A 22,160-nucleotide genomic window follows, 5' to 3' on the forward strand; every position below is an offset into this window, starting at 1 on the left:
TTGAGCTCTGCTCTGCTCTGCCTGCCTTCTCTCTACTCACTTTGTCATTTGCAGGGCATGATAATTGTCAAAGTCATCTGGCTGACCTCCTCCTCAGACTGCCTATAATTGGGATGCTATTAAAAGATGTGATAAGGAGATGAACGGTTCCTCTTTCCAGGACACAGTATTTATAGCGTACCACTAACAGGTAACCTACAGAGAGCAAGCAGGGTCCTTGGAGCCCCAGTGCTTGACAGTGTCTGCACGTTCCTGGAAAAGGAGATGTGAGGCTGCAGGAGGGAACCCCCGGGCCCAGCGCCAGGCGCTCATCCCTTACTGCAAGCAGCACACAGTGCTGGAAAATGCAGCGCGTGCTCGTGTGACATTTCCAAGACGGGAAGTGTGCCATGGGACCCCATCCTGAGCGCAGGGCGCAGCTCCGGTTACCGGCCGTCAGGAGATGCTGGGGCTGAGCCACTTGGCAGGCTTTCAGGCATCTGAAAGACTTTCTGGGAAACCCACTTTCCTGAGAAAAACCGCAGGTGGGAGCGGTTTCCTCGGCACAGAAGGGCAGGGCTGACCACTGCCAGCCCACCTTCCTGCAGCCGGGCTAACAGGGGCACGGCGGAGCGGCGCGCACCAAGCGGGCAGTTCAACGCAACTCCCCAGAAATGGACAACCCTCAGTATTCTGCTCCTTAGAAACGAATTGGACAGCTGGGCTCAGAAGAGGAGCGATGGAGGACGCGGGGCGGGCATTAGCGCAGCCCTGCCCACAGCCCTGCCCGTCGCGGGGCCGGGGCGCTCGGTGGGGCGGAGCGGAGCGGGCGCGGTTCTCCCGGAGGCTGCTGCCGTGCCGGTAGGGCTGCCTGAGCCGCCCCGACCCCGCCGGCTGCCTCTAACTTTCCCGGAGAAGGATGGCCTCCAATTTCAACGACATCGTGAAGCAGGGCTACGTGCGCATCCGGAGCAGGCGGCTGGGGGTGAGTGTTGGTCCCCTCCCGGCGGCACCTGCCTTGGGGATTTGTTTTCTTCTTCTTTTTTTTTTTTTTTTCCTTTTCTTGTAATTGTCTTTGTCTTGTTTTTTGCAAACTGTGCTCTCCGAGTGTCTCCGCAGGCGAGGTGAAAATCTAGGGGGAGATGAATCAAAGCATCTTAAATGCATGAATCTGCGCGTCTCATACGTGCTCGTATACGTATCTGTATGCATATATGTGTATTTTTTACTATTCCTCTCCCGGTCGGTGTGCTGATGCCGAGGTGCCGCTACCCGGAGCCGGGCATCCGCCCGCCGCCAACTTTGGGCCGGGGCCGCCGGTGGTGGAGCGCTGAGAGCCGGGGAGAAGGAGGAGTAGGAGGAGGATGGCCGGAGGAGCGGGGCTGCAGGTGCCCTCGGGAACGGGGCAGGGAGGGCCGGGGCTTTGCCTTGCGGTGCCTCGGTGTTACTGGGTTTGCAGCTGCCTCGGTGTTCCTGGGATGGGGTTGTAACGCATCGAGGTTTTGAGCTCCGTGTGGGACAGGTGTCGATCTTGTCGGTACCTTTTAGGGCTTTGAAGACTATCGCGTGAGAGTTTGACAAAATAAAAAATCCCCAGATCCCCATTCCTCCTTTAGTTCCTTATTTCATTTTAAACTTAAGTCTGTTCTTGTGCTTTCACGACAAGCTCCTGGTTTCGGCAGTAGCTGCAGGTGCCCCTCGGGCATCCGCTCTGACCCTCCAGAGCCGCTGCACCTCCTGCTCCTTCCTGCGGTGCGGGAGCTCAGCCCGGAGGGAGGCTTTGTGCCTATCGAGTGCCTTCAAAAACGAATCTGCACCTCAGGACAGGAAGGCAACTTATTTCTTGTGTTTACTGACAGCTGATGGGTTATTAATTGGGCAGTTCTGAATTGTTTGTAGCGTGAGTTTTACATCCAAATTTATTGTGAGGTGTGTTTAGTCATCGGGAAGTGTTTGCTGATGACAAGTAAGCTTCATTCTCTTTGCATGCCCATGTTCAATAGAACCTATAGTGTTCATCTCCCTGACTTGTTTGGGTTTTTAATATGTTCCTGCACCAAAGGGAAGATGCTGTTTTTCTTGTACCTGCACTTCTGGGCATTGTTCACTCTTTAAGAACCATCTGATTCAGTGACAGATGGAGATAACGTCATTTGGAGAGAGTCTGTAGTAAGTCTGGCAGGATCAGTGTACCATGGCCATCCTTCCAGCACTGAGTATGTATTGGTATTCAGTTTGTTCCTGCGTGAATAAAAAGTAAGATTAAACTTTGACACATCTTTCCATTTTGTGGCAGTGAAACCTAGCAGGAGTGTGAACAAAGTGCATCTGCTCTGAGATGAGTGGAAGCCCTATTAATGGAGAAAGTGCTTTAGTGAAGATGTCCCAGAGTGACTGTGCCTTAGAGAGTTGTTAAAGTGAAGAGCCCAGAACTGGTCATTCCAGGCTTCCCTTTGCTCTGGAAATGCTGTCCCATTGACTGGCCAAAGGGAGGAAGCCAGTAGCTGCTACCTGGTGACAGAGGCTGGAGCTGTGGGCATGAGGTGCCCTGTTCATGTCCTGGTGCCCCTCTTACCTGGGAGTAAGCAGTTTTGTTAACAGTAGAGCTTTTTCTCCTTAAAGTTTTCAGTTTAAAATATTGCTCAGACGTTTGAAATACAATTGCAGGCTTCCTCCTGTAACTTGTGTTCCCTATAAGCTGCTTAAGAGCCCAGTGTCCTGATTTATGAAATCCAAGTGAAAGTGGGTACTTGGGTTAATTACGATTAACCTGAGATCTTCAGATACAGGACAAGCATGTTTGCCTGAAGCAGCACTGCAGCTGCCAGCACCCACTTCACAGCACAGCCCCAGTAACTCTCCTCACCTGCTGCCTTTTCCTCCTCAATCAGCTGTGGGTGTGCCCAGCCGGTGCAGAAGAGGCCTGAGCTGCAGCTTGATATTAGACAGAGCTTGAGTTCAATATTACTCAATGGCAAATGGGAAGTTGGCTCCTTGAGAGGAGCTGTGGGACAGCTTGGTTTTTTGGGTAGCTGCGTTGGGAAGGGCTCTCCAACACTCAGGAGCTGGAGATGGGAAGTGAAAAATAGTCTAAACCTTAATCCACAGAGTGGGAAACTTTACAACTTTGCTGCGCCCTGACAGCATCAGGAAGGACAAGGCTGCTCCAGCCCTGCGCGCAGCTCCTGCTGGTTGGGAAGGGCTTGGATGCTGTGTGTGGTGAGGTGTGAAGGGAGCTACTAAAATATGCTCACCGCTATGGTGGCACAGCTGCAATCAGTGCGTTGTCCTTTCAAATGGAACTCAGCTCCTGGGTTTTTCCTCTGTAATGCTATGGTAATTTCATCACCAAGGGAACTAGAGCAGCGCTTGTGTCTACAAATTACTTCAAAAAATGACTTTTTGGAATAACAGGGGTGCAAATGCTACATTTGTGAAGAAAGGGGTGCAGAGGAGCAGCTTGCTCAAAACTGAGCTTCTTTTGAAGGAAAACTGACAGTTCTGAGAGGCTCTACTTTGTAATTTCAAGTCCAGTGTAGGCTAATTAGGTTTCTACCTGGACCGTTTGTGTGCACTTTAAATATGTAAATTTAATTTAATATTATTTAATAGAATAGTTTCCATAGTAACATTTGCATCACGTGTGTCTTCCACAGAGCCAAATATATTCAAGAGAAAGAGCACTCTTCCCAATTCTTTCCATCCTTATAGGGAAAAAATAATTCCCTCAGCCAATGATCTCTCTCAGTTCCGTTATTAGCGCTGACATGGAGGAGATTGTGTTCTAAGGAACTGCTGACAGTGCAAATGCACGACCTCACGGAGTTCTGTGCAACATAACAGATCAGCTTTGTTCTGTGGGCAGCGCTTCCACCAGTGTCCAGCAGACCTGTGTTTGAGGAGAGGAGATAAGAGGAGACGCCGTGCGGCACTGAGTGCTTTTGCCAGCGATTACCTTTCACCTGATAAAGCACTTTGTGTCTATTTACATGAAACACAAGTTGTTTTGTGGCTTCTGAACCTAAAAAGACTTTTTTTTTTGCCATTGTGACCATCAATTAAGGTCTCGTTCTCTGACACAGGTCTGATTTTTTGGGAGTGGAGGATTTCGTTATGGGGATGTCTGCTCTCTACACCGAAAAAGCAGTCCCTGTGTACTCACTGTAAGGACAGGTGCGTGTGGTGCTGGTGAATACACCTGGGCTTTCATTTTGGTTGAACTGTGTCAACTGAGTGTTCAGTTAACAAATAAGACTCAGAACAAGAACAAATCTTAGAAATAAAGGACCTTTGTTACACTGATAAGCCTGGCTTGTAGCTGCTGCTGTTCTCACATCTAACTGCTAGCCTGGCTTCAACCTATGTGCTTCCTGGCAAAGTTTTCCTCGCCCTGAGGAAGCAGGTTGCAAGGAAGTGGTGGTGTTAGGAAGCACAGAATATGGCAGGTATTGTACTGAGAAGGTATGTTGTTGGGATGAAAGCTTGCCCAAAGAGCTTTAAAAGCAAAAGGGCACTTGTTGCTCATGGGAGTTGCTCGCCTCTCTCGCTGAGCTGCGAGGCTCCTGGCAGTGCTTTTGTTGCAGTCTGACACTTTTATTGAGCCCTCTGTTGTTGCAGCTTGGCTTGCCCTTGCCATACCCCCAATTACATTTGGGGTTCTGGAAGCAACATTTCAATTTGTGTGAAGGCTGCAGAGTGAAGCTGCCCTAGGGTTATCCCCCGCTGCTGCTGTCAGGGTGCAGGCAGATGGGAGTGCTGGGGCTCCCAGGGAAGCAATGATGTCCCTGAAGCAGCACTGGGCATGCTGATGTCACGGTACCTGAAAGTGCCCTCCTCCTGCATGGAGTGTTGGAGATGATGCTGTTCCCCCTGGGAGACCCCACAGAACCCTCGGGGCTGTCCCAGCCTTGTGATGTATGGCAGACTGCTGGAGTGAGATGCCGTGGGGTCAGCTGTCAGCCCCTGGATCTCGGTGTGCCAGGAGCGCACGTGGCGTGTCCTATTGCATGAAGTGTCTGAGCTGTCTGCAGCTAAAAGTGCAATAGTGCTGATTAAACAAAAGCACCCCAAAGAACCAGCTGGGATGTTCTGGTCAGGCACAGAGATGCTGCTGATAATGACTTGTCCATGGCCAAACTGCACAGCATCCAGCTTGGCTCCAGTCCCTTGGCTGGAAGGCACTGGCTTTTGGAAGCCTTCCATCCTCTGGCTTTCTTGGAAAATGCACACCTTCCTAATGAGGGTTTTGCTGCTGTGTGTGGCTGCTCCCCAGGAGGGCAGCATACCTTTCTAAGCAGTGTATGCACCTGAAGCTGATACATACAGGTCTATACCTTTTTCTCCCAAGTTTTGTCTCCTAGGAGTGCATGTGACTTGTGGTTTTTTATTTTATTACAGCTTTGATTCCCAGGTTCCAGAAAACACTGAAGATCGTGTGTATCTAAAATCACAATGGAAAATACTGAAATAATTTCGATACAAACATTAAGATGATCCATATTCTGAAAAGAGGATGACATTTTCTCCCTCACGAAATAGGGTTAATAAAATTAGGGCAGGCTAGGACAGCACGTGCTGCTGAATGCTGCACATACATTACTGCTGCATGACAGAAGTATTTAAAACAGTCCTCACAATTTGTGGCTTGCTGGAAAAGCCTTACGAAGTGTTTCTCTCTCTAGAACATATACAGCTGCTAACCAGCTACGTTGGAGGTTTACCACGCGGAACAATCTGCACACTAACTTTCTAAATTGCCATTACTGGAGGTATTCTGATATATTTTATGGCTGCCATGATGTTGTGATGGTATTTCCTGTGTATGGAGGTCTGGGAGCCAGCTCTGCAGTTTGTATTACTATCACATTATTACAGACTGCTAAAAATGCTCATTTGGGAGGATCCATTGCCTTTAATGGAGCTGTGCATACAGCTGAGTATCTGTTCCTAAAAGATGCATGTCTCCAGAGAGGCATCCTATATGTTTATCAGTGAATAAAGCTCCCAGACAGGAGTAAAGGGGATTTTTTTTAACCTAGCAATGTGTTTCTTGTACCTCAGCCTGGCAGAGGAGCGCTGTGCAGTGTCCTCTCTCAGAGGTATCCTCACTTTGCATCATCCAGGCATGGCTCAGAACTCTCCTTGCAGCCATATCTGCTGAACAACACTTGTAATTAAATCCTCAGCCTGCTCTCGGGGTGTGTGTAATCCCATCTGCTGGAGGCACCTCTTGGTCATGCATGGCATGGTCAGCTTCCAGCGTCCTGCTGTGGGACCCCCATGGAAACCTGGGCCAGAGCCAGGACAGAGATCTGAGCAGGTTCGCCAAGTTTCAGCAGCTCAAGTCCAAAAGTGCAGTTCTGACAAACTACTCTGTAGAGGTTTCCCAAGGATGCTGAGAACAGCTGGCGTCTCACAGGGTTTCAGTCGTGGCAGGTGTGGGTTGTCCACATTTGGTGTGCTCCTGCTGCCCTGTCCAGGGCTGTTCTCTTGCTGTCCTGCTGTTCTCTTGCTGTCACACATCTGGAACAGATGTGTGGCCTTTCCTCCCCAGTGTCCTTAACCTTGCTGATGGGAATGCATGACTGGATTTGCACCTTTCCAAGCCATTTTGGTGTGGGTAAATGATTTCTCGTTATGAGGGTGACCTTGGGCAACTGGTGAACCTTACCAGTGGTTGCTGGGTAGGACCTGCCTTCTAGGAATGGAGGGGAGGAGGAAAATCAGAAGTTGTCCTTCTGAAGGCAGCGGTTTTGAAGGCACTGCTTTCAGTGGTACGAGGACCTCGTTAACGCAGGAGAAAGCATTTCTGTGGGTGCTCCTCTTTAATGCTGATCTAAAACAGTTTAATAAATTTAATGAAGTCCTAATGGTAGAGAAATTGGGGAAGTAAAACTGTAATGGGCTTTAATGAAATATTTGGCTACTGGAACTAGTGTTAGGCTTGTCCAGAGAGAAACAAGACCTGTGTGCCACTGCTTTGCTTGATGGGTCTGACTTGTCCAAAAACTCTCAACCACATCAGTGCAAAGGAATGTGATACAAGCGAGTTTGCCAATGCAGAACTAGGGCTCTCCTGGCCAGCCCTATAATAGGAACTAGTAATAATTTAGTCTTTAGAAGGGCAAAGAAGGGAGATGGCTTCTTCACAGCTTTGTGGTTAGTTTCCTGCTTCTAGAACATAGTTGCTTACTAGCAAGTAATCTGTACTGTGGTGTTCCTGGACTGGTTTGAAAGCTCAGTGTAAAATGGTTCTTAGGTTTCTGGACTGCTTCTCACCTTGATTAATGCTTTACTTTAACATTTAACATTTGACATTAACAGAAGTATTCAATATTTTAAGAAAAGAAATCAGCAAAAATTCACCTAAATCAGGAGGGCTTTTTTCTCATACGGTTGAGGAATTAGATGGTGTATACAGGCTATATGTTAGAGGGGAAATGCAACAATTCTGTGCTGCAGCACAAAAAACCCACGCACCAAACAGCCTGCAGACTGCAGTCTTCATCTGGTATGGCATTCGTGCTTACAGCACACACTTTAGGACTGCAATGGGAAAACTTCTGATTGGTGGTCAGAAGTTTGGAAAAACTTTATACAGAAGTTTAGTGCTTTGTGTTTCTTAAAGAATTTTATACACAGTTGAAACTTTTGACTTTCAAAAGCTGGGAAGAATTAAGCTTTCGGTGTTCTCACATCTTGATTTTAATGACACTGATTTCTGTGGGAACTTCAGTGAGAAGAGAATGGTGTTGAGCATGGAAAATGATGTAGTTTTTGCAAGTTCTGCATAGTGGTGTTTCTGTGAAACCCTGGGAGGAGAGGTGGGACAGGGAGAGACAACCTGCAGGACTAGAACCATATGGTTCACAGACTGGTGCTTGGGTGAGTGTGCTGGAGAGTCAGCATGGGGGGGTCAGAGCAAGAGCTGTGAAAACTGGAAACCACAGTGATAGGGTATGTAATAAGGGGCAGGAGAAGGAGAAGTTGTCTGCCTATATCTATCTATGTTTGAAGCAGCTTCAGTGATCAAACTCCAGCATTCACCTTTATAGCTCCTTTCAGTCTGGAAGTATTTGAGACAGAATAAAATGAGCAGATTTTGTATGCACCAACTTTGGCGTGCAAGATATTAAGCTTGTTGGATTTGTATTTTTAGAAAACTCTTAAATAAGGTGTTGGAACATTTTCACAGATACGATTTCTTGCTGCTTGGATCTTGGTGGTGGTGGCAGGGATAGGATCCAGGACGCTGCTTGGAAAGCATGAGCTTGGACAGGTGTCAAGTGGATGGGGCCAGGCTCCTCCTGAGGTGTGCAGTGACAGGGCAAGGGGCAGTGGGCACAGACTGAAGCACAGCAACACGAGGAAAAGCTTTTTCACTATGAGAATGACAGAGCACCAAAACAGCTGCCCAGAGATTGTAGTTTCCTTCTCTGGAGGTCCTCAAAACACACCTGGATGCTTTCTTGTGCAATCTACTGTAAGGAACTGCTTTAGCAGGGGGTTGGACTCAATGATGTCCAGAGGTTCCTTCCAGTCCATCTGATAATATGATGAAGCTTTCTTGTGCTTTTCAGCATTCATTTTCCACTTGGTAACCTTCCCTGTCATTCTTTGGAAGACAACCTTAGGTATTTAGCAAAACAAAGAGACTTCAAATTTGCCATTTCCCAAAACTGAGATAACTGGTGAGCAATGGGCTCTCACCTGTTTGCTGTCTTGTTCTGAAGATGAAGTTTTCACTTTACCAAATCTAATTCAGACTTGAGTGCAGTGCTCTTGTTCTTCTGCTTTTATCTCAGATAATTCTCCCAGTTTTTGCCAGCTGTTTCCCCAGCTCTGTATCCTCACTGTTTGCTCTTTTGTTGCTAGACTGTATGTTTTATGGAGGCGTTTGCATTAATTGTTACTGCACACAAAGGATATGCCAACAACAATTGTGAACACAGTGACAGGAAAGTAAAACCCCGTTATAAACAGGGGAAGCTCAGTCTGTCCTCATTTCATTGCCTTTTCATCATCAGTCCATTACAGCACGAGAGCTCCTCTGCTGTGGGTGTTACTCTGAAGTTGCACCCGCCATAAATTAATGTTTTGCAGTGTTTATGGAGACACTTGAAAGAAAGCAACAGATGTAAGGTCTGCACCTGGGTTGACATCTTAATGTGATGTTTCAGGTATGCTGTGGAAGTTGATGGAGTATTTCTATTATCTTCTTGTCTGACTTCATCAAGTGCTGTCACAAAATACCAGTGGAAGTTCAAGCGAGTAGAACAGGGTGGGGTTTTATTTCCCTTTCTTCTGCTGAGAATAATGTAACTCTTTTCAATTCAGAATGCCACTGCAGTGAAATCCGTGGTATTTCTTCCCAGCAGTATTAATGTAGAAGATAAAGCGGTTCCTTTCCTTTCCAAGGAACTTGTGATGTCCTATGGTCAGCAAAGGAGAACTACTCTTAATGCCCTCCCTAGCAGCTGTGCCCCAGTGAGGACAAATGTTAGCTGATGGTGCCAGACATATAGATACAGCTAGATGGCACAGGGCTTATGGGAATGAATTTTTAGAGCTGATCTGACCTCTGGAAAGGTTGGGGGAATGAACCCCCACTGCACAGTGTTGATGTTAGGAGAAAAAGAGAACTGTGGAACTCTATCTCAGCTGTGTGGGGAGCCTTGAGGCTGAGTTGAGGTATGAGGCAGATGTATGTCAGGATGGGAGGTGATGCACATGGTTTGTTGAAGCAAATCTGTGATGCTTCCTGGAGCTTGCATAGAAATTAATTGGCGAATGGCAAAGAATGACAGCAGGCCAAAAATAGCCAGTTGTCGCTAGTTAGGAGCTTGCAGGGCATTTGTCATCCTTGGGTGTCCAAGCAGCACACAGCAAGCCTCATTAACTCCATTTCCAGGTGGGCAGATGGCAACAGGTACAGCTGAATTGCTCAAAGTCACTCACTGGTGTCTGGAAAATTAAAATACTTCTCTTGTGTCTGGCTTTGGGTGATGGCAGCTCACTGTTGAAGAACGTATTCTTCTGAGATAAAGGCTGGATTTGTGTGCACCTTCTGCATTTCTTCTCATTTTGTGCAGTCTTCAGATTGCAAGTCCAGCTGTGAAATGCAGCTCCCACAAATGGCTGAGTGATATGGGAGGCTACAGCAAAGCCTGGGAGTTTGTGAGCAAATACAGTTCATCTCCAAACATGGAATGAGTCCCCTGTGCCTTCTGGATAGTGCAGTCCAGGAGAGCATCCCCTTAGTACTGCTTTTTAGCATGTGTACTGATTACAGCTCTGGGTACTTTGTAGCCTCTTTGCATCTGATGTACTAATTAGTGAGCTTCATGATCTGTTAATGAGCTATATCAATGCTATTTCCCTCTCTATTCCATGTAATTAAAGTATCCAAGCTGGATAGCAGAGGTGGGGAGGTATTCCAAACCAGAATTCACTGCAGCAGTTTCAAGTTATTAAGCAGTTGTCTAATCCTGAGGCCATACTAAATGGTGCTAATTCACTGGGCTGCACTGATGACCTGACCCTCTAGGGTGGCTCCTCCAGCTTTTTCTCCCTTCAGCAGTTACAGTCCTAGGCTGATTTTTCACCTGTCCAGTTTCATGCCTAGAATTAACTGTGCTTATATATAAAGCTTAGCAGATGTTAAAGGAATGAAATCAGATACTTAGCTCCAATCTGACGTTTTTAAGCTGTCACTGGCAAGAAGCTTTCTGCTGTAAATGCTGCTTGGCACATGGAGGCACTCTCCTCAAATGGCCCAGTGGCACAAAGCTGACCCTTTTTTTCTGTGCTGGTGGATGAGTGGGGAAAGTGGTTTCAAAACCCAGACCGCTCCATGGCAGAATTTCTAAGTCCATGAAGGAGGGCCTAGAAGGGGAAGGATGCTTTGGGTAATGCTCTCATTCTAAAGATACTGCCTCTAACTCTTGACTTCTGCAGAGAGGGCAAACTGGAAGTTGAAGTCTTGCTGTTATTATTTTTAGGCTGTGAAATTCTCAACAGTCCTTAGAGAAACTCTTAAAAAAAAATAATTGGAATTGATTTCTCTATGAAACAGCCTCATTTCTAATTTCTTCTGCAAATTCAAGCCATCGTGCTGTGAGTAGAAATGAGAAAGAAGTGACTGCTTTGCAGAACTCTTAGGATACCTGTGTGGGATGGGCGCATCCTGAATTGCAGTCCTGACATCTTAAAATGGACATTTTAAATAAGGACAGATATCACTCTTCTGTGTTGTTTTGTGAACAGATCTTACAGCCAGTTCTGGCCTGTGCCAGAGTTGGATTTTGTAACTTTAAGGGAAAAATGTAGCAATATTGAGCAATTTTGTGCAGGGGGATAATATTACTATTTCAATCCCTATTAGCAACTGTGAATTCCTACTGTAAAATATTGTTTTGAAGATGTATACTCAGTGTGAAGGAGGGAAATTTATCTCCAGAAATGTGTTTCTCGAGGGAAGGAGAAATCTAGATTGTTTTCTTTCATCTCCCAGAGAAGATTGCTTGATGTAAGCCAACTTTGATTTATGCAGTCATTATAACCTGATCACAATGAATAATGCAATATAGCTTACTCATAACACACTAACATTAAATAGGTATTCTGGGAATGGGAAGTTGTCCCATTGCCAAGTACAGCTATATCTTTACAGACAATGTAATCAATTTTGCTGCTTATTTCACAAAGCCAGTGAACCAGTCTGCATCTCCCTGCAGTATTTAGGTCATGATAAGCACGCGTCAGCACAAGTTAGGTGTGTTTACAGCTCTGTGGTTCTTTCTAGTCATCCATCTATTTAAATACAGGAATTAGGATTCAGACTCTTCATGCTACCTGGCTAATTCTGTGTGATCAACTCCCCTCTGGAAGGATCTTTTATCCAGAACTCAGTCTTCTGGATGCTGCCTGATAGAATTGATCCAAGACGCTCAGATGGTTTTTCCATTTGCGGCTGGAGGTGCTTCAGTGGGTGAGCTATCTACTGCTCTTGGGTAACATGACAGCATTTTTTGTCCTATGAGAACATTCAGGAAATGCAGTGATAAACTTGCTTGTTTTTGTGCTGTGCCTTTGTCAGATTCTCTGTTTCTGCAGGCTGTTGGTCATAAAAGATAAGTTCCTAGCAATTGCTCAGGCTTTCTGGTAGTCATCTCAAGCTGTATGATAGTACTTTCATCTACTGCTTGTAAAAAAGCTGTTTGTGTTTATCTGACAGCAAGTTCAATGTCCCTATAAATGCAGCTCGTTGGAATTCTTCGGTTTGGGGAAGAGCAGAAAAACACAGCACAGGAATAAAATAGGGTAGCTTTCCCCAGAGGCTCATTTCTTGTTTGCAAAAGAGAAATTTGCCAGATGCGACTTTGTACTACTGACTCCCTCTTAAATAACAAAAAAGGGGTGGGATCGTCTGCTCCAAAGGAAAATACTCACGCTTTGCCAGAGTGTATTGGATGACAAAGATGTAGGAATCTTAAATTTTTTTAGTTTTAAACTCCCCAGCCCCAAGGTAAGAGAAATATCCAAATATTTAGAAATTCAGGGGAAGGCTTTTTCCAGAGACTTTTTAAAGATCTGTTGCTGAGCAAAGCATTGAGGAGTGGCATAAAGTTACTACAGACCCAAATGTAAATTTTAGTTGCTAAATTCAGAGGCTTGTTTCCTGTAGTAGTGTTTTCTCCACGATGAAAAAGTGACATTTTGGGAACTCAAAACCTGGCTCCATCCCTGGCTTTTCTGCTCGTTTTGGAGGCGGTGAGGTGATGCTCCTGCCTTCTCACAGCCATTCCCAGGGCAGAGCAGGCTTCGGGCTGTCACGTAGCACAGAGAGCCTCTGGTTTCAGTTTCCATCTCTGCATGAGCTTTCTCAAACCACATCTGAACCCTGAAATTAAGTAAGTCAAGAAATTTTTCCACCCTGCTTGGCCAGATGCTGACCCCTCCCAGCTGAGATTACTGGTGCCTGTGCTTCACGGTGCACTTGGGATGGCTGGGCAGTCCTGCCTGGGTCATAGGGAACGGCTCTTAGAGGCAGGAATGCAGATACTCAGATTGCATCGTTCCTTTGAAGTCACTCCTTGACTTCGGTTGTGGCTGTGATTTATGTCAGCTGATCCTTGGAGCCAGGAATAGCAGTGATTTGCCTTGACCTTGGACGTGCATGTTAGATCACCTGCCTGGGGTTCAGATGATCCACTTCATGGACAGCCATGTTATTTCCCTCCAGTTTCATGTTCTTGACTGTTGGAAGCTGTAATTTTTAGAGACTGTAAGAAGTAGATGCTAGTTTTTCTACTTGAATTAAACTTCAGGTCAGGCATCTTGTAGGATCCTGCAGGGAGAGCTTTGGGAGTTTTAGGTGTTTCGCAAATGACAGCTCTTACTGTTCTCTCTCATCTCATCAGTTCCTGATTTGCTGCTTGGATTATCTAATCACTGTCAGTGCAAGTGTTTGGGGTGAAAGTAATTAGAGCAGTGCTTCCAACTAATTCCTATTCATGTAGTAGTAGTGTAAATGTTGATTTGAGGGATAAGTGAGGTAAGTGTTCGTGCTAAATAGGCACCTGGGAGCGTCTGGGGCTGCTGCTGGTAGCTGCTGTCAGAACAGCTTCAACAGTGTAAACAGTTGAGGTACTGTTGTCAGAGTGAGGAAGTGCTGACAAGCCTCAGACACATACTCCATCATGATGGATCAAAGGCCTAATTATTTGCTCTTTATGCGCTCCTAATGGGGTCTGTGATTAGCTTCTCTGTCTTGGGCTCATCACCAGCTCTTCTGTGCAGACTGCATTGAAGGGCTTTCCGTGTTCTTGCATAGAAGTTGGGTTTGTGCAGCTTCTGCTCAGTCAAGGTGGTGCTGGGTGTTCTTCTGCAATGTTGTGGGATCACTGAAATGATACTGTGATAATGGACACCCACTGCTGATGGCAGCTATCTCAGGATTTCGTTTTTGAAAGTGCTAAGCAGGTTTTAAGAGAGAGCTTGCATCTTCTTTTTGAGTTTGTTCCCATAAGCTGTCAGGCAAGAGTTAACAACCACAGCACTGATGTTAATGGGATTCTAACAAAAACAAAATACTTGATAATACTTCAACTATTGCAGCCCAGTATGTAAATCTTATTTTCGTGCTGTCTCTAAACACTTGTCCTCCTGTTTCCCACACCATCCAGTAACGGTGGCTGTTTTGTTGCTGGCAGCGCTGAACAAAGCTGCAGTGAGGGATGAATTGCATCAAAGTCACTGGTGCAGAGAAGGCCTAACTGGCTGTTGATGTTTCTAGAGTTTGTGTAGCTGTATGGGTTTAGAGAACTCAAAACTCTTCTTTTAAGGCTTTAAACATCTTTCTATTAATTTAACATCCAGGAACCCTGATGGTGCAACCAGATTGCACAGTCAGGTGGTACACAAACATACAATTAAATTGTGCAGTCTGGAAGGAGGCAGTTGTACAACAGATGAGTAATGGTATTTCATTAGACCAAGTGACTGCCTAGATAACATGCAGGAGAACTGAGGATTCCTGGTTACAGTCAATGCCTTGAGAAATGCAGGCAACCTTCCATCTGGTGTTGAGCTCACTATGTAAGCAATACTTCATTGTTCACAAGCATTTGTATTACAAGTGGATTACAAGTGTATCTTGGGATAAGACCCAGTAGTAATGGTATTAACGGGGTGATGGAGCCTGTGCAATTACACAGGTGGTTTGTTAATCTACTGGTGCAACTAAGTAATTGCAGTTCAGTACTTATGAGATTAAATCTTGTCTGTGAGCTAAACTGCTTCCCTGTTCTTTGGAGAATAACTCTTCTGATGAGAATGCTACCATCAGATGCAAAAAGAGTTGTGTTTTTTTTTTTCTTTTTCCCCCTATGGGCTACCATATGAATAGTAGAGCATAAATTGGAGGGAGGTGGGTCTCAGCCATGTTTATGTACTCAAGCACAGCTTGAGTACATAAGACGAAACGAAACGAAAAATTTAAGACGAAAACAAGCAGCGTAGTGCCTTAACCTGGCAGGTCAGAACACAAATACCTTGGCCTTGCTTCAGCTCAGAGATGTCAAAGGAAGGAGAGAGCTGATGCAGAAGGAGGAGGAAGTTCAGAGGGGGGACCCTTGTGTCCTGATTTTCCTCCATTTCACTCAAATTAGCATCGTGAATGCCATTTGTTCTTCATAGGCATAGTTACTTGGGTTGGCATGACTTTGTCCTGAAGGCAGTGATGTATTGTATTGTGTTAGAGAACTGCTGTACTGTGGGAGCAGAACCAAACCACAAAAGCTGAGTATTTATATTTGATGCTGATTTGGCTCCTTTGCTTACATTTAACAGGTGGTTGTGGTTTTTTGTTTTTTGGTGTTTTTTTTTTCCAGCTTTTTTACCTTGATTCTGTTCTAAATCCAAAAATTAGTCTGGATTAGTCGTTGCTGAGCTACAGAACCCATTCCAGTAACACCAACTTACAACCACCTCCCATGCCTGTATGGAGTTGATTGCTAGTGGTACTTATGGTCCTAACAGCGTTTGGAAGGTCGTACTCCCGGCCAGAGGTGGAAAGAAGCTTTCTTTCCTTGGACAATGAATGGGTGTCCACAAGCTGGGAGGAATAATATGACTCCCTGAACAGCTAAAAGACAGTGGAAGAACAGACAGCTGGTCAACTCAATCATTTTCATGCACAGAAAGAGTTACAGCTACTTAGTTGTAGCTACTTTTCATGGGCATTATTTTGTGCTGGATAAGTTGGTTTAGAAAACTATCAATGGATCCGAGGTTGGAGCTCTCTTGTCTGGTTGCTTGTTGGGCACTGGCTTAGTGGGAGGCAATGAGAAGTTCTGAGGGGTCCCATCACTGATCAGTCCATTTGTGCTACCCTGGAGCCCTGCCAGCGCTGTGCACTACTTGATAACGGCTGATAGGAACTTTTCTTTGAAATCACACTACTTTTAGTGGCAGTCTTGTTTTATTTCTATCTTACCAGGTGTCACTTTCGAATTACTGATTAAATGTAGGCTGTGAACAGTTGGTAAGGCTTAAATTTTTTTATCCTCTATGCAGACAGTATGTTATCTAAGTTTTGAATGTAATAAGATGATAGGAAGTGCTGCACAGTTGAGGACTAGGTGGGAAGATTGCAAGAAAGGGGACAGAAGTTTGATAAATGAATTGGCAGGATGCTGCAAGTGTGAAAGGTGTTTCTTCAGTCACTCTGCAGAAAGAATCTCATTCAAGTGACTCAAATTTAAGTATTTGGACTTTGAAAGCAAAAGGACAGTTGTCGGAATCCTGTATTCTACTGTGAAATGGTCTGTCCAGTCATTCAGTTACCCAGTAATTGAGCTGCTTTTCACTGTCTATTCACACTTATTCTTTTACGTATTATACACATATTCTGCTTTGCCAATTCACACACCTGATGGAATTTCATTCCTTGTCTGCTCAAGCTTTGTGTCTGTCTTAAGCATATGAGACTGGAACAAATAATGAATTAACATTGAAAAGTGTATCCCTTTATTTTGAAAAAGCTGTTTCCTAGAAAGTCCTGCATGTACAAGCAGGATGGCTGCAGCTTCTTTCATTAGCACCCTTCATGCAAGCATCCTCTGTCTTTATTTATGACTTAATTTATGACTGCAATGTAATTCAAAAGAAATATGATGTAAGTGTCCATTAGCTTGATCTTCATTTTGTCTGAGCTACTGAGAGCCATTAATTGTAGCTCCAGAGCAGAATCTGATTTATAAGTCTAACTTCTATGCAAATGTTAGTGATATTGAAGTCATTGGAGATGCGAAGTTTATTCTCTTGTGTTTCTAGATTTACCAGAGATGCTGGTTAGTATTCAAAAAAGCTTCAAGCAAAGGGCCAAAGAGGCTGGAGAAATTCTCAGATGAACGAGCTGCTTACTTCAGATGCTATCACAAGGTAAAGCCTGATTATATTCTTGTTTATCAAACTTGTTTTACATGCAGTTGGGAATAAAATCTGAAGTTGTCACGTATTAATTGGCCTGAAAACTGGAACTTTCATTTTCTACAGTAGGGGTCCAAAACCCATTTGTATGTTCCTTCAGTAAAGGAAGGGGAGATCAGAAAGTTGGGTACCTAACAGCTTGGGTCTTGTGTGTGTGTGGGAGGCACTAGACAGCTACAGAAATGATGGGCAACATGCAAATCTTTCTTGCAGCAGTGATGTGAAAACCTTCTCTGAATTCACTGATATTAAAAGAACGTTGCTTTCCCTCTAATCGCTTCTCTGCAGTTCTGTGTGCATTTCATACTCATCTGAGAATTTACATGTGTAATTCTCCTGGGCATGGAGATGAAAATGAGAAACCCTTTAATTTATAATCATTGTTGGCAAAAGCTTAATATATTAGAAGATTAGGATTTATGTGCATAAATTGCTGGGAGTCAGCGAGCACAGCTCAGCTCGAGGCTGATCTGCATTTATTCACTTTGACATACGTTTAGGAGGAAATCTGGAGGGAATACTGAGCCTGAATTCAGACTTGTCGGTCTGCATGCCGTGTAATTTGTAACTGATTGATCATAAAACCTGTGGCAATTTGTAGTAAGTCGTGCCCATAAATACTCCATCTACATTTTGATTAAGAAACATTCAGAAGTAATGAACGGTGTGTTTGAGGGTAGCACGGTGTCTGTAAGACAACATCTAGCTTTCAGTGAGACGTATCAGCGTGGCTCTGTCAGTCTCATGCAAGTGTTTATTTCTTCCATTGTACAAATGTAACGCATCATTGGGTTCAGATTAGTTAACAGATGTGAAATCTAAAAGGAATCTGAATGAAGCTGGATTTCTTTTTCAAGAGAAACTGAGGCTGCCCTCTAGTTCTAAAGCCATCAGCTATACAAGCTGATTGGCTCTGCTTGCATATAACCAACCTTACTTGAAAGGAAGCTAATGAGTGTTAAGTAGTGTTCTTGTGTTCTTTGGCTAAAATGTGTTCACTTACAAAGAGCACATGTGGCTTAAAATGGCTTTATCCTTTTTTAAAAAAGCTTTGTAAATGTGTGAAATTCAAAGGTGGGCAATGATGCAACTTCCAGCGTGATTATCTGGGAGGTGTTGAAAGGGAACATGCCACTGCTGCTCTGTGTTGCACTGCTGTTGAATTGATTCTTGTAAAAACAAACAAACAAACAAAAAAAAACCAACACCAAAAACATAATAATTAAATGAAAAGAAAAAGGAAAAAAACATCTTAATATGGCAGTCATCAACCACACTACTTCTCAACTGTTTTTATCTATCTTATTAATGGGCTTTGATGGTCATCATATCATCCAGTGCCTGCAATAGTCATTGCTATTGTTATACACATGTGGTCAGCACAAGCTGTTGAAGGCAGCATCAAATCTAGACACTGGAGGAGCCCTTGCTCACCCACCCCATCAGTCTTTGTGGAGATTTAATCTATCATAAGACTGTGAAAATGAAAAATGATGAATGCAGCAAATGTTTTAATAGCACCTGCCTCCTTCACTGGAGTGTTAAATTGTTTCTTTATTGTGCGTGTGTGATGAATTAAAGCACAAGCATTACTTCAGTTTATTAGCGGAGGGAGCCTGGGGCGCTTCTTGTGCTGGTCCTGCAGTGGTGCCTCTCAGTCTGAGCTGGAATGGACTGAGGCGTAAGTCATCCTCACCCAGGCACGATTCCTTCTCCCTTTGGGGTCTGGGTTGGAAGTTCAGTGTTTCTGTCACACTGGGGGATCCAGTTTGTTCGTGTTTGGGAACACAAGGGCTGTGTCCTACTCTGCAGCCCTGTGCCAAAGGTGGAATCTTGACATCTTTGCTGCTCCCATCTTGCTGATGTGACACCACCTCTTCTCCCTGCCCCACGCCTGGGGATTTTCCACATCATTTTGATGGAGGAAGATTTTCTTGTGTTGCTGCCATCATCCATTGTGATACCAGTAGTCTGTGGGCTCCTGTAGGAGATGATAACTGCTAGCTTGGCTTGGTGGCTGTGTTTTAGAATGAAGAACATTCATTCATTGGTTCAGGTGGTTTGGACGTTCAGCTCTTAGATTGCTTTACTTTGTGCTTGCCTGAATCTCCTATGCGTACTTCTGAAAGAAATGATGCAAGATGGAACGAGTATTTTTATGTAAAACATTCAAATACTTATAATTTAAGTGCATCTCTGTCTGAATTTCTTATTAAACATAATCTAAAGGATCCAGACTTGCAGTTAGTTGGCAAAGTCAGTGACTGGGGAAGTTTAAAACAACAGAAGAAATAATACTTCTGTGTAATATTGACTTTAAATACTTTTTAATCTCCATTTTTTTTTTAACGCAAAAAGGTTGAAGTGCACTAAAATACAGGTCATCTGAAAATGGTCATATATAACTTAAGTGAACTGAAATTTTGCATACTCAAAATTACTTAATTTGGGTCTACAAGGATGAGAAAATAATCTGGATCTGGGGTGCAAAATCTAGGCAGAGAATTGCCTTTCAGGTAACTGTATGGATTTCATTTGGTAAATAAAAATAATCATCCACAAATGACCATATGCTTTAGCATGGTGATGTTGGAAGAATGAAGGAATTTGTGTTTCTCCAGGTGATTTTGAACTCTGCAGGGTACCAGAATAATCCTTAATATTCCAACACAAAGCCAACTAATTCCATACTGCTGACAGGACTATGCTGATTCCTTGAGGGGATCTAAGTTTTCATCCCATTGTATTAATCTTGCTTTGAAACAGCAGAAGCAATTTAAACAGTCTGTCTAGTTATGGAATAATCCAGTTGGAAAATTGAATTGTCATTTGTAATTGTTTTCCAGCCTTGCTCATGCAAAACTGTACCAGTGGCAAATTAAATGTTGAAAGTATGACCACTCTGCTTATAACTGACTGTTAAACATTTATTTTAATGAGTGCTATCACTTAACTCCAAATAAAATGTCTGCTTTGAGGTTTTAAAAGAATGAAAGCAACTCATTGGGGACATTTTGGTGCCTTTGCCATGCAAGTATATGTGTTTACCAGCAGATCTTGTGCCATGAATGGAGCTGGGCTGGGATGACTGTGCTGTATTTACCAATGAATTTCCCCTGGTGGGACTGGGATGTTTTGCCTACAGCCCTCTGCTGGGTGAGTTTCCAAGCAGCTGAGAAGCATAAAGTCCTTAATTAAGATTGAAACCAAAGATGCATCCAAACCACTGAGCGTGGCAGTTGTGTAGGCAATAAATGTGATCCCTTGTGTTCTGTTCTGAAAGGCTCCCCGTATTTGAGAATTATGTCCTAATTCAAAGAGTTGTTTGAATTCACAAGGCTGCTAGGGCTGTTTTCAGTCAGCTGTGTGTTTGGCATGTTAGAGGAGGGGATGGAAGAGGGAAAATATTTTCCAGAGTGTTTCTGGCCATGATGAAGCTCTGTCTGCTTGTGCTGTCGGTCAGGCAGTGAACGCTTAATCCCTTATCCTGATCCAGGATACCTACCGCACACCTCTGCAAGTTATTTTGGTCTTTAATCAGGTGTACTTCAGTTGTATTGGTTGTCACCTTTGATGTAAAGGAGCCCTGAAAGCAAAAGGGAGGAAAGGAGTGTGCCAGGGCTGCAACCCTTCTCAATAGAATAACATTCCTCCTATTCTTTCACTGTTAAATGCTGCTGTGGGCCTGAGATTCGTAGCTCATCCAACTTCTTAGAATTAAGCTTATAGATGTACACTAATTTTGGGGGAAAAAAAAAAACCACCCAAAAACTTACTAAACTATGACAACACTTTTACATGTCTAGCAGGAAGAGAATAGCAGCCTGGAATACTGGCAGGTGCTTGGTGTCTGCTCCTGACTCCTTTCCAAAGCCCGGGGAGGGGAAATTAGCTGTCTGCCACTTCTTAGTGTGAATTTGGTGCCAGACAATTTGAACCATCTGTTGCATTCGTGAGAGCAATGGTGAGGTTCTTCAGGCTGCCTGGGTAATGAGAGTGCTCTGTAGCACCTTGCAGGGCGATGCAGCAGGTTGGGTGCCGGGTGGTTTTTGATGAGCTCTCCCTTGGGAGCACAGGTGTGCTGTGGAGGCTCTGCAGTAGGATCTGCTCCTTGGCCAAAGCCGGGCTTTGCAGGAAGGGGCTGTGCTGTGCCACAGTTCTTCTGAAAGGTAAGGACAGCTCCAGCAGTGCAGCCCCAAAAGGAAGAGAGGGCAGTTGCTGCGTTTTTGTCAGCTGCAAAAATCAGGTGTTATGAAGTTGTATTTGGGACCTAAAGCGTGTGTGAGCTGAAAGATTGAATTTGGGGATCTTCTGTATGCTATGACTGCAGCCACAGACTTCAGAAAGCTTCCCAGCGTGCCAGGTTTGCTCCCTCTGTTGTTCTCCCTGTGTCCTGTACTGCAGTCTTGGTCTGAAAACAGCCTAAAAGAGATTGGGAAGGGTCAGAGGTCAGCCTTGGGGCTGCCTGTCCTGCACACCTGAGGGAGGTGTTTTGGTCTCAGCCAGTGCAGTTCTATAGAAACAAATGCCTCCAAGAGGCAAGGAGGATTTTCAGTCTGTGCTATGAAGTGTCATTGTACAAGAGGGCTCCAGCAGTCAGCACAGCACTAAATAACCCCAGAGCTGCCAGTTACTGTAGCTAGCATTTCTCCAAATGCAAACACCCATTTTCCCAGTTCATGGCTAAAACATTGATTTGACGATCAATTAAATTGATGACACAATGCTATTGATTTCAGTACATCCTCGAGATAACACTCAAAGGATGCATCACATACAGTGTTACTCAACCAGGCTGTGGAATGGGGCTCTCAGGAGGAATGTATTCACAGTACGTGGCAGCTGTGCTTTTCAGTACAGCATTCACAAAGTACATAAAGTGATTCCTGGAAGCACCTGCCTGCAGTGTGCATATTTGGGTTGCTCTCCTTTGCGTCCTCCCTGATCCAGCACGAAGTACTTGGAGGTGGGGACAAAGTGTTGAGGAAAGACTTTAGGTTAGAGTCTTGTAACAGCATTAAATAAGGCTTCATTCCAATGATCTGTTGGCTGGTATCCTAGAAAGGAAAGACCACAGTGAATACTGTGAAGGCAATGGATAAAGGATAAATGATGTTTCTGATAATCTGTGTTGCTTGCTTCATACCACAGTGTGGTTAGAGGGAGTATGACAATAAGGAGCAAATGCA

At 44.5% G+C, this 22,160-nt stretch overlaps 1 protein-coding gene across 8 annotated transcripts in view; it reads left to right on the forward strand.

The window, feature by feature from the left end:
* DOK5 (docking protein 5) overlaps window positions 1-22,160 on the forward strand; it is a 514,932-nt gene that overhangs the window by 480,066 nt on the left and 12,706 nt on the right. For 2 of the 8 annotated variants that reach the window (XM_048963029.1, XM_048963030.1), the window contains exon 2: window positions 16,816-16,923. Coding sequence is in view for 6 of the 8 variants with exons in the window: in XM_048963023.1 (XP_048818980.1) it covers window positions 899-964; window positions 16,816-16,923 (174 nt within the window). In the remaining 2 variants the exon portion in view is untranslated. Of the gene's footprint in view, window positions 1-451; window positions 965-16,815; window positions 16,924-22,160 lie in introns of those variants that run through there. The other 6 variants (XM_048963023.1, XM_048963027.1, XM_048963025.1 and 3 more) reach the window with 6 other exon arrangements.

Source organism: Lagopus muta, chromosome 16, assembly GCF_023343835.1.
Source record: "Lagopus muta isolate bLagMut1 chromosome 16, bLagMut1 primary, whole genome shotgun sequence".
Classification (NCBI taxonomy): domain Eukaryota; kingdom Metazoa; phylum Chordata; class Aves; order Galliformes; family Phasianidae; genus Lagopus; species Lagopus muta.